General features: G+C 42.3%; 1 protein-coding gene across 3 annotated transcripts in view; it reads right to left on the bottom strand.

Moving 5' to 3' along the window:
* IQANK1 (IQ motif and ankyrin repeat containing 1) overlaps window positions 1-12,487 on the bottom strand; it is a 1,215,835-nt gene that overhangs the window by 763,040 nt on the left and 440,308 nt on the right. For all 3 annotated transcript variants that reach the window (XM_069621882.1, XM_069621881.1, XM_069621883.1), the window contains exon 4: window positions 1,030-1,163. In XM_069621882.1, coding sequence (XP_069477983.1) covers window positions 1,030-1,163 — 134 coding nt within the window. The remainder of the gene's footprint in view (window positions 1-1,029; window positions 1,164-12,487) is intronic.

Here is a 12,487-nt window from a genome sequence, read left to right as displayed (position 1 = left end):
ATGAACAGCATACTTCAAAATCGTTTCCTTATTCTGATGTTTCTGCCTCATGTTACTACTCCATAACAGATGCTTCCCTAGGTGTGACACTTCACTACTTATTTATTTTATTTATTTTTATATTTGTAAAGCACGCTAAGTCCTGAGGCATCAAGGCAATGTTGAATGAGCAGCTTACATAGGATTACGTGTTGCACGCATGGCAGGGAGCATGTACAAGGGATCCCTATGGGGTCTGCCTGCTTTATGCACCAGGCTGCATAAAAGTCCATGTCGGCACAGTTGCTGGAGCATTTGTATGGCACAGAGGTGGGGAGCATCGGAAACGTAAGCTGCGTTCCGCTCCTCCCCTCCACCATACACATCCTGGAAAATGAGCCGAGGCATGAATGCAAGGCATTGAAACCTTACTTAAGGCTTTAACACCTCGCATTTACGTTACAGCGTTATCGAACATGAGCCCCTATATGTGCTGTGTACAATTACCACTGTGACTTAAGCTTCATAAAGCATGAAGAGACAATATGGAGACTTTGAATCTATTTATGTGTGGAGTACTAAGTGGGAAGCAACAGAGCACTGCACATACTAGAGACTTTCGGCCTCAATACAAGTTTAAAGGTATCTGAAAAAAGGGTATTAATGGTATTATTGTCTGTTCTTTCAATAAGCTATAAAGCCACAGGTGTGTTCAAGACAACATTACCATCAAAGAGATAGCATTGCCATCAGTGGTAGTAACTCCATTTCCCAATGCAGTCCAAATGGATTTAAAAATGGGGACTAATAAAGACTTAATTAGGCAAAGATGCCACTGTTACCACCAGTGGTAATGGTAATTCTGTGTGGAGGTGTTAGCTTTGGTGATAGCTCTAAACATGTTATGAAGCCTAAGGCTCAAGGTACCAAGCAGAGTAAGAGACTATGAACCAAGAAGTCTGGGATCGAAACACAATGAATTCTTCGACTTCCCTATATATGAGGTCAGCTTGTGAAAGAATGCTATGATGTGGTCCATCGTTCATTTACCTCTTTCTGAAGGCGATCCATTAAGTCTTCATAGTCCTGCTTCTCCTTCCTGCGCTTGGCAAGTTGCTTCCGAGCCAGAAATTGGCGGAAGGCACACTGAATTTTGATTGCAGCCTTCTGCTCAATGCTAAGTTCTGAAGTGAGACAAGAGAGAAAAGATCAGCAAATGGAATACTTAACAAACTATACTGAAAGTGAGAAACAACGAGCCCAGAAATGGGCTGCTGCAATGTAATTAGCACACTACAGTGAGCTGAGGGGGATTCAGATGGCTGTTCCTGGTACTACTTATTTAACACAAGCCAGAGGCATGTTAGACTGTTCCTCTATACACAAGTCAATGTTCTAAGAACAATCGTTCCGCCAGATATATATCCATTATCAGATGCAAGACAGTCGTAATATTTATTTAGAATAGTGCTACTCTATGAAAAAAAAGAGAAATGTGGAAAAAGTTGGCATTATCCTGTTTTCCAAAATGGCGATTCACCCCGCCCGCAAAGTATTTAACCTAGGATTGCTGCAACCTCCCTTCCCATCTTTCATTCCTCTACTCAGTGTGGTCTGGGGAACTTCACTGGGAGCAGGTTTTATTTCAGTTTGGAAAAAAGGCCTCTCAAATGACAGTCTTTCGAGCCAACTTTGTGTCTAGACCGCATATTTCCTATGCTGCTGTGGCTTTTATAAGCTCTTTTGACTGCACCCCTTAGTTCTAGGAGCCCTGCTCCAGTTCCTTAGGATCACCCCGTAGCCAAGAAGAGTGTGATGTTTCTCCACTTCACATGTGAATACAACCATGGGCCCGATGCTTCAGAGCGTGATAATTAAGCCATTGTACGGCCCATCTGACATGATTTATCAGCCCTCTAACATTTTCCAACATTGGTTCACATGCATGTAGTCTGTTACGAGGCCCGCCACAAATATTCACTTGAATCAGTCTGCTGCTTTAACACAGACAGATTGGCTGTTAGCTTGTGTTGTAGATTCTCAGTGCAAACCGGGATCTTGGGGAAGGTTGCGCCAGGGTCGTTCCTCTTTCTCTTACTAGTCTTCCCTGGTCTTACCGTGTCTCCCTAAGGCAGGTGTCCATAACAGGTGTTAGATCTATGGCCAGGTGACCCCTGTTATCTGTCGGTGGCTAGTGCTATAGATGGTATCCCTAAGGTGTTGGCTGACTTACTCCCTAGGGGTCCTAACCGTCCCTCTCCTAGGCCCACTTGGTATGCTGTCTCCTTGCACGCAGTTCCCACGACTCGTCACACATGTAGTCTTGCCTTGCCCTCTCCTCTCCTCCACTGGGTCCTAAAATGTCCTCCTCCCCTCACGCTTCTATCCCTCTGATCTTACACTCCACCTTCCTAACTCCAACCTTTAATGTTAATTCTCTTTCCGCTTCTCAATTCCTCCACTCACTATTACCATTATCACTTACTACCATCTTACTACTCTCTCTGATGTTACCTCTCTTCCTAGTAATCCAACTCCTCGCCACCAATACCTCTCTGCTCCTACCAAGACTCCTGCTCAATTACCACTACTACCACTTCTCCTGTCTCACTACTCTCGATACCACACTCCACTACCACTTACTACTACCACTTACCACTCTCACTGCTACTCCACTACTCCCACTACCTCCACTTACAACCACAACACCTCCTCTTTACACATACTCTACCATTAGTACACTCACTCCTCACACCCATGCACAACCAGTCCAAAGACGCTTCTCTCCAATGACTTCCACACCTCTTCGATTTGTTCTCCTCCTCTGGTCTCTCGGACGTCGATATCCACCTCCTGTCCTCACCCAACTACAACCCAACCTTACTGTTCTCAGCGTACCTTATAAATAGCCCACTGCCTCCCAGGACTGGCCTATGCAATCACTTAGCTTACTCAGAGGGGGTGTGGCAGGGGAGGGCTTGGGGAAGCTTCAAGACGCCTTCTAAGCCCCGCCCCCTTCTCCACACTGCCCTGATGCGTTTCTAAAATTGTCCGCACCTGAATGTGAAGGGACCAGGTGTTCCCTAGTGGCCTGTCCTACCTGTAGGGCTTTGGATAATATATTCTCTGGTAGGCTAGTGGGGTTTTATTTAATAGGGCTTTTTGGAAGACTTTATTCTACAAAATCCCTGTGGGCCACTGGTGATTTCTCTTGTACGTGGGCTCCAACAAGTGTCATACACAGGAGCTGCACTCATCGCAGGGAGGTCGAGTCATGTCCAGATTTCTCCTGCAATGACCCTCTTCCTTCAAACTCCGTCCCCTCTCCTCTACGCTGCCGTTCCATGGCTTCTGTAGTAGCTTCAGCCCCGTCCCCTGCTGCAATGCCGGCATCCTGCTGGCTGCAGCAGAGGGCCGGCTCGCCAGGCTTCGTCCCCCATCAGCATTTCGCACCCTGCCACTGATGCGCGGGGCTGGTTCATGGGACTCTGCCTCTCCCCTGACTCATTGCGGCTCTGGCACCACCTCAGGTAATTAGGGGTTGGGAAGGGGTCTCATATCCGTAGGGCAGGAGTACAGTTTCCTGTCACAAGTCTTAAATCATATGCCTGAGGCCCAGGAGCTTGATCCTGTCAGGGGGGAACGTGGATCCATCCCGACCTGTGGTCGAGGCCTACCAGGGCAAAAGCCAATCCATTCCTACCCTGGTTACCATTTTCAATCATGCAATACACCCCAACAAATTTGCTGGCCTGAATTCTTTTTGTGTCTTTTCAGAAATCCAGGGACCAGAATGCTTAGCAGCCACGCGAGCGCACAAAAGACCCAAGAAAGAAAGGGATAATCCAGTCCTGGGGTTACCACTAGATGGATATCACCAGAGTCAGATGATGGACACAGACAATGGAGGGTAGGGAGAAGGGCAGGAACAGGAAAAGGTGGGTATAAAAGGCCCACAGAAGTACAGCAAGGTGAAAGTTGTTTGGATGAGGTGTGGAGACCAACAAGAGGACAGAAGGTGGAGAGGAGGTTTTAGGAATATTTGCTGTTGCTGGAGGTTATGACAGGTGAGATGTTGAGTGTGAAAGAGAGCAGTACCAAGTTAGAAAGATTGAAGCTTTGACTGGAAGAGAAATTGAGAGAGTGAATGTACTAGGGGCTGAGTGAGAGGGGTGTATGAGATGGACAGAGAGAAGGAGAGAGGAGATGAGAGAGAAGAAAAGAGAGGAGAGGTGAATCAAAAGGGAGAGGAGAGGAACAATAGAGGGTAGAGAAGAGGGAGTGTACGACTAGAGTAGGAGAGATAGGAATGAAATTGTTAGAGTTATCAGGTTTGACATAGAATATTTTTATAGAAATCGATTAATGGAATAAAAGAATGCAACACCGATAGTAGCAGTGTAATTCTTGTGTCCTGGCATTTGAGATGATGCGTCTATATAGGGTAGAATACCAGGGACACTCGTAGAGCCTTTCTTTCCCTGGAGTCTTTTTCTGGTATGTTATAGTTCTAGCACGGCTTATGGTCATGACAATTTATGCCTAACACACAATTTCTTTAAATTCACCTGTGTCACACATCTGATTGTAGGCAGGACTGACTGGACACCTCTCTTTGAATCAACATGGCTGCAGATAAATGCCTATGATCATAAATATGTTGCTGAGTTACTAGCAAAAGCCTAATTATTAGGTGAAGTGATAGAACCAACTTCCACAACCAACTTGAGTAACTGGGACGAACTGACACAACTTAAAAAAACAACTTATATGGACAGAACAGTGCTGCTCGAATACCTTAGAAACTCAACCCAAGTTACTAACGTACCTAGGCTGTTTCTATATAATAAAGAATTCCTTCTGCAATGGCGCTAGATCTACAATAAATGTGGGAGAGACTGGACAATCCTAAATTTTGATACAGCAAAAGGGATATCGGAAAGAATCCTCATAGAATTGAATAAGTTTGAAGAAGAAATCAAATTGTTAGTACCATTGGAAAACTATAAAGCAAAATTAGAAGAAATTCATAAATAGATGATAGATTTCAAAGAGTTTACAGTTAAAGAACGCATTCGCAGAATGAAAAAAGATCTAGCAAACTTTAGCCATGAAAAGGCCTTCCCGTATTCGAAAGATGGTTTTGTGTTTAGAAACAACCTGGAACAATCAACGGGAAGCAACAAGAAAAGAGTGCGGTTTGATAACACATCATACAATTCAGGAGAAGACACATTTGAAGAGGAAAGAAGAGAAAGAGTATGAGGCTTACTGGAGAGGAGCATCATAAAGAAACAACTTTAGTATTAGGAGAACAGGAGGCCAGAGGAACAGAGATAGAGGGCGCAGAACATATGAGACAAGGCCTTTTCTATAGGACAAGGAACCAGAAGAATGAACTGAGAACAACAAGAAGTGGGAGAGCTTGGTAATGAATCTCTCCAGCTATGAACATAACCCACAAGAGATGCAAGTCCTCGGAAGAGGTCTAGGATATGCCAGTACTAATGTACACAACAAATTTGAGTCCAGAGTCGAATTTTGTCAATTTATGAGAACAATTCACCGAAAGGAATATATCGAGGAAGCCAACTACACAAGCGAAACAAATGAATCAGGACTCAGAAAGTCAACTTTCACCCCTCCTAACAGCTCTTTTTCAGCAGAATCTCGAGTATTCGAAAAGGAAGTACTAGCAGATGTGACTAGGTTAGAACAACAATACAACCAAGGAACTTTCATGAATATCTCCAAACAAGAAACATTAGCAATCAATCAGTTGAAAAACAATCAAGATATCGTAATTCAAAGAGCTGACAAAGCAGGAGCAATTGTCCTCCTGAATAGGACATATTACATACAAGAGTGCCAAAAGACAATTGCAAGATGATCCTACTCCCCACCTCATATCTTTAATCAAAGAAAAAGTACACAAAGCACTTGAGAGAGGATGGATTAGCCGACAAGAGGCAGCGTTTCTCGTGAAAGAGAAACCCAGAATGCCCAAATTTAGCATACTTCCAAAAATGCATTAAAAGGCTAATTAAACCACCAGGAAGACCGATAGTATCAGGCATTAGCTCAGTCACTCTCACAATTTGCAGATGTGTATTTAAGACCATATGTAAAAGAAATGCAATTGTTTGTTCAAGACATGACAGCAATCGAAGGCATGACTTTTGACTGTGAGAATGAAATTCTGATGAGCCTAGATGTGACATCATTGTACACCCTGATTACACAAAATGCCAGCTTAGAAATGATAGAGACAATATTGATGGGAAAAGCAAGGGGGGGAATACTTCCCAACTCATTTATCCTGTTGTGTCTGTCAATGACACTTAAAGAAAGCTACTTTCAATTCCAAGAAACCATATACAAACAAATCCATGGGACTGCAATGGGCGCCACAGGAGCACCTCATGTAGCAAATCTATACGCAGAGATGTTAGAAAAAAATAAACTATTTGCTGACACTAATCCCTACAAGAACAATATTCATTTATGGAAGAGATACATCGACGATGTATTGCTAATATGGATGGGCAACCAGAACACAGCAGAAACATTTGTACCATAGCTGAAGGAGCAAGATCGATACTGGAAATTCACAGTGACCTATAGCGAAGCTCAAGTGCATTTTCTGGGCGTGACAATCTTTCATAAGGCAAGTCATGTATTATGGGTAAAACCATATCACAAGCCAACAGACAAAAATACCCTTCTTAGATTTAACAGTTTTCACCCCAGACATACTAGGAACAACCTGCCCTTCAGGCAATTCCTCAGATTGAGAAGAAACAGCTCCAGTGTACAATTGTTCAAACAAGAAGCGGAACATCTCAAAGAGAAATTACTAAGGCGAGGCTCTCCCAAGAAAATAGTGAAACAAGCCTATAAGAGAGCAACAAATAACAATCAGGAGGCCTTGCTAGAATACAAATGGAAAGAAAAGACAGAAAGGCTAGTTTTCGTTAGCACATTTAGCCACCTCGCTGTTAAGATCAAGAAATCTGTGTTGAAAAACTGGAGGATCTTTAAGAAACATGAATCAAGTCCCAATCCCCCTATGTTTGCATTCAAACGTAGCATAAATCTCAAAGATAGACTTACAATGTATGATATAAGGCTACCAGCCCAAAAAGATAGAACTCTAACTGAAATATGGGGGTTAGAAAACGCCAAAGGGCACACACCGTGTGGCAACTGCAGATGTTTCACATTCACTAAAAGAGGCGTAGAATGCTGCATGGGCCTGATATCACCATGGCAACAAAAGTCTCTAACGTATTACAACACCAAGATGGTGATGTATGCAATCTAGTGCCCATGTAAGCTTCTATATATTCGAAAAACAAAGAGAATGGTACGAACCAGTATTACAGAGCATACGAGCTGCATAAAAAATAAGGTAAAAAAGGCTCCGTTGGTAAAACACTTTAGCGAGAACAACCACAAAGCAGAAGATCTATACTGGACAGTGCTTTACAAACTACCTATATGCAAAGACATGGCAATAGACAAAGAAAAACTATTTAGGAAAGAACAAGCATGTATTTTCCTCACAAAAAGCAACTTAAAAGGGCTCAACGAGAATGTTGTTAATCTAAGAAACATTCCAGCTTGAGGGTTCTATCACCAGAGAAGGGTAGCCTAATCAAAAAGTATTTTACATAGGTTCTTGGGTAAGTAAAGAACCTGTACGTATAAGCTCTGTTTCGAGGAAGAGTAGAGAGTGGAAGGCCTATAAACTTGCAAAGATTACCATTGATTAACAAGTTTCGAAAACGTTTCGAGATAGTACTGGAAGTTCAGAAACACTGGGAAATCTGGAATACATACAATCCAGTCTCCCGCAACCTATTTATCAGCAGGCGGACATGCAAGAATTACAGTTGCTAAACCACAACGGCAGCCAAATAAAAAAATGTTCAAAATACTACACTAGAATGGCGGGGGTGTTTTGAACTAATACATATCAACGAGTTCAGCAAGGGTATACAACGGACTCAAAATAAGATTGTAAAGCATAAGTGAATAAATAAAAAATAGGTTTTGCACAGGAACAGTGGGGCACGTTGAACTAACATATATCAACCAGTTCAAAGACAATAGCGCCCAGTTAAGATTATAAAATAAAAAAAAACAACAAATAAAAATAACAGTCAATGAGAATACAAGTACCATGATGCCTGGCGAGTAATGACGAAGTCAGACGCACTGAGCGTAATGTTACAGGAAATAGGTTACAGGAAGATTACAAAGACAGCCGAGACGAGCTGCGAGAATACAAGATGAGGAGCAAACATACGTTGCATGACCAAACGTTGTTTAAACATGTGCAAGTAAGGCGGGTATGTCTCCACAGGTCACAGCTACATCGTGTTAAATCCTGGTGGGAGAATTACCTCACGGCCACATAAGAACGGGCAAGACATACATAATAAAATCTACTACGTAAGTGAATCAAAGGTTGAGATGTAAATTAGCGATACAGCTCTGTGACATACAGTAATACAAAATAGTTAAGCAGTTACTAAAAACAGCATTACAATGATGTTTACGTATACTTACAGCACAGGAAAGGTCAGCAAGAATCCAACTAAAAGAGTTCCCAGAGGCAGACCATGAGGAAGGTGAGAAGAACCCCTATGTAAGATATATGTTTGAAATATAGCATCTAGGTATCACATAATCTATGTGTTATAATATTAGGAGGGGAATACGTTTTGCAGGCTAAGGTAAACTAGTAGTGAGAGTCGGCGACTAGCAGACATGGTAGAGAGGAGGAACAGTCCGTTTGTCAACAATGGAGACACGTGATTGAATTGTTAAAGCTGTAGAGATTGCCCTTAATATGAAAGAATGTTCGTAGTGTTAGACAGCATGCGAACAATTAATTAGCACTCAGAGACACTTATGTTAAATGTTCTATGTCATACATACAGATGACTCAGCAATACAAGATACATATTTGGTTTAATTACAGCAGGATAAACGAAAAGTTCCAAAGCGGCACTAACTAATAAGCCTGTTAAGTACTCAAAAGAGCACGAACAAGAAACGTAGGCCTGGATCACAGAGGTTGTAGCGACCCAGTCGCAAAGATAGCCATGCAGGAATCCTCAACATCAAACGTTGCAAGGAGAAGGGGCGGAAGCACCTCTGTTGGTTCAAAGCTTATTGACACTAGTCTCATGGAACACAAGAGGCTTCCATCACCTGACAGTACCTAGCGATGTTAATTTGGGAAAATTTGACATCTTATGTCTTCAAGAGACATGGCTCGCAGAAAAACCTTATCTGGATGGCTTTGAACTCTTTATCTCTCCGGCTCAAAAGGCTGAGAAAGGACGACCAACATCGGGCTTGATAACAGCAATATGTATCGGAAGCGAAATACAATTTACAAAAACACTTACCTCAAATTTATTTTTACAAGCGTCACTCTTGCTGTGGCCCCAGTCGGGCTCTTCAGTAGAAGAAGGGGCGGGCGATATATTGATAATAATCAACATATATTGGAACCCTCACGCAACGAGTAATGGGAACTTTTTAACAATGGTAGAGAATATCATTGATGAGGCCTACATAGAACACCAAGCAAAATATATAATCATATGCAGAGATTTAAACGCATCTTGCTTGGAACATCATGGAGGACGAAACAGCTTGAATAAGCTATCCGCAGTAGCTGAGAGAGGAATCTTATGGAAAAAACTGATGGATTCCAGAGAACTTCATAACCTACATTTGCAATTAAATCAAGAAAAAACATGTGTACCGACATGGGAGCACGACGGGTCACACGCAACAATAGGTAATATTTTTGTGTCTAGAGAATTCCTCCCTCTAATGACCACTTTTGAAGCAATAAGAACTAAACACAGTGATCATAATCTGCTGACCACATCGTGGAAAACTCTTAAGAACTTGAAACCCAAAATGACGACTCAAGTCGAAGAATGTAACCGTGGCAGTCGTCTAAGAATAACTGTAAATGCTATCGAAAAGCTGACAAAGAAATATCAATTGAATGGTGAGCCAGGAAAAACAAATAAAGGAGTGCCAACGGTCGATTAGGAACCTTTGCTTATTCCTCACTGCTTAAAAAGAAAAATGTAAGAAACATCTTAACGCCTAACATCCATACATACGATATACTCCTGGTTGAAAAGAGAAGAGAACTGCAGAGGGCCAAGCGTTTGGCCTTTAGTACCAACTGCCAAGAAAACATAGATAAGGCAAAACTTACAGCAAAGCAATGTAAAAATTGGATAATTGGCCACCGATTTAAAATGTATCAACTAGACTCTGAACAAATGCTTCGAGTGGTCTGCAGCCGAAAATCAAGAGAATTTTGGTGCCTGGTAAAATCTATAACAAAAGTTACTAATGACTGCCTACAAAATAACAGAGGTGAGAACACATGGGTGTACCACTTTAAAAAGCTCTTCCAAAAACCTGTTGGGGATACATTTGTCTTCCGAGAGAAGCCATCAACAACCTGGGATGTTCCATATGACGTTGAGACAATTTTGAGGAACATTTCTAAGTTAAACACCTCGAGGGCAACAGGCCCTGATGGTATAACTAAAACTATCCTAAATAATGGGTCAACTTCATTTACGTGGTGTTCAAAAGGGGTGTTCAAACAAAATCAATTCCAAAATCTTGGAAGACGTCAACGGTTGTTCCAATTTTCAAAAAGGGGCAGAAAGACAACTGAAGGAACTACCGCCCGATTGCCTTACTAGATGTCATCGGTAAGGTCTTCGGATCACTAATATTGACCCGCTTTCAATCATGGTCTAGATCAGCTAGCTGTGCTGACCCGTTTCAGGCGGGTTTTGTAAAACATTTGGGAACAACAGCAAACATCATGCTACTAAGCACTTTGAAGGGCAAGATCATGGAAGGAAGCCCAAGGGTGTTCGTGGCTTTCATCGACCTGGTCCAGGCTTTTGACCAGGTCAATCGCAAAACCCTATAGAAAAAATGGCCAGCCTGGAAGTTCCCAAAAGACATTTTGGAGCCCGTACAAGCCCTTTACACCAACACATCGATAAAAGTGGGGCTAAACCAATCGGGTTTATTATCTACAGAAATCCCTACAGCAAGAGGGGTAAAGCACCAATGCCCGCTCGCACCCAGCTTTGTTCAGCTCTTACTTGGGAGACTTTCAGTTCTCTGAGCAGAAGAGAAGATCTTTATCGCCAACAATAGGAGGGACAAAAATAACACGCCTCCTATATGCAGATGATCTGATCCTGTTAGACCAGACAGCAGTCGGTCTTCAGCAACAATTAGACAATTTATCTGCATATATAAAGGAAAACAACTTGGAGATCAACAAAGACAAAACCAAGGTTACGTATTTTGAAAAATCAACTAAGAGAACTGACAAACTGAATTGGTATTTGGATGGAACACAGATTGACAGAGTGAAGGAATTTAAATACCTTGGATTAACACTGAACGGCAACCCAAGAGAAACTTCGATGCAAACTGTCCTTTTGAGAAGACCAAAAAACTATCAGCACAAACAAAGGCAGAGGGTAAGAAATGTGGTTGTTTCTCCATTATACCAATACTACATTTTTATAAGGCGAAAGTTCTTTCTTCTCTGTCTTACGGAGTAGAGGCAATGCCAGGTATCCCTGCGAAAATTTGGCTGAGACTGGAGGGCTATTTTTGCCAACGAGTCTTGGGTCTCGCAACATCCACCCAATGCCTTCCATATGCCAAGAACTGAGTTTGGTGTCACTTCAGGCTAAGATTGAGCGGAACAGCCTGATGTTGTACAGAAAGATACTTCTTCCCACTCGTCCGAAAATCTTTGACACCATCCAGAGTGAACTCATGGGAGGACACAACAGAATGTTGAACTGGGCAATTAGAAATAAAGGAACACTTGAAGTGATTGGCAGCACAGAAGAAGAACTCAAGCAAAATCCAACTAAAGTTAAGAAAAAAATGGAAGAATGGGATTGAATGCAGACACTTGATAAAGCGTCCACCAACAAATTGACAACTAACCTACCAATCAATACAAAAAGGGTAAATCAACTTACAGAATATATGAAGAAATTTCCGAATAGAGCCCTACAGAGCACCTTTTTAAGGGCCCATCTAAATCTTTTGGTGACCAATGAGATCTTGCCAATAAGAGGCTTGTCTACTTCGAATAAATGTCGACAATGTGGAAACCCAGATCAGGTGGAAACAGTGAGACACCTGTTGCTATCTTGTCCGGGCACCAACAAACTTAGGAACACTTATTTGGGCCACCATTTCTCCAACCTCCAGGTTTACAAGGAAGGAGACTGGTGGTCACGTCTGATGAGTGGAGACAAGACGTCACTGATGATCACAGTGGCACTGTTCCTCCAAAAAACATTGGCCTGTAAAAGAGAAAAAGAAAAAGGACAAGTCAGCTGGAAAGGAGGAATGCACAGCTGCTCCCTGTGACTAAAGACATTAATGACATGCAAAGGTGTAGGATATA

This window comes from Ambystoma mexicanum, chromosome 5q, assembly GCF_040938575.1.
Source record: "Ambystoma mexicanum isolate Mex_15411 chromosome 5q, UKY_AmexF1_1, whole genome shotgun sequence".
Lineage (NCBI taxonomy): Eukaryota > Metazoa > Chordata > Amphibia > Caudata > Ambystomatidae > Ambystoma > Ambystoma mexicanum.
Note: the sequence above shows the minus strand (reverse complement) of the source record. Positions and strands in the feature narration are given on the sequence as shown.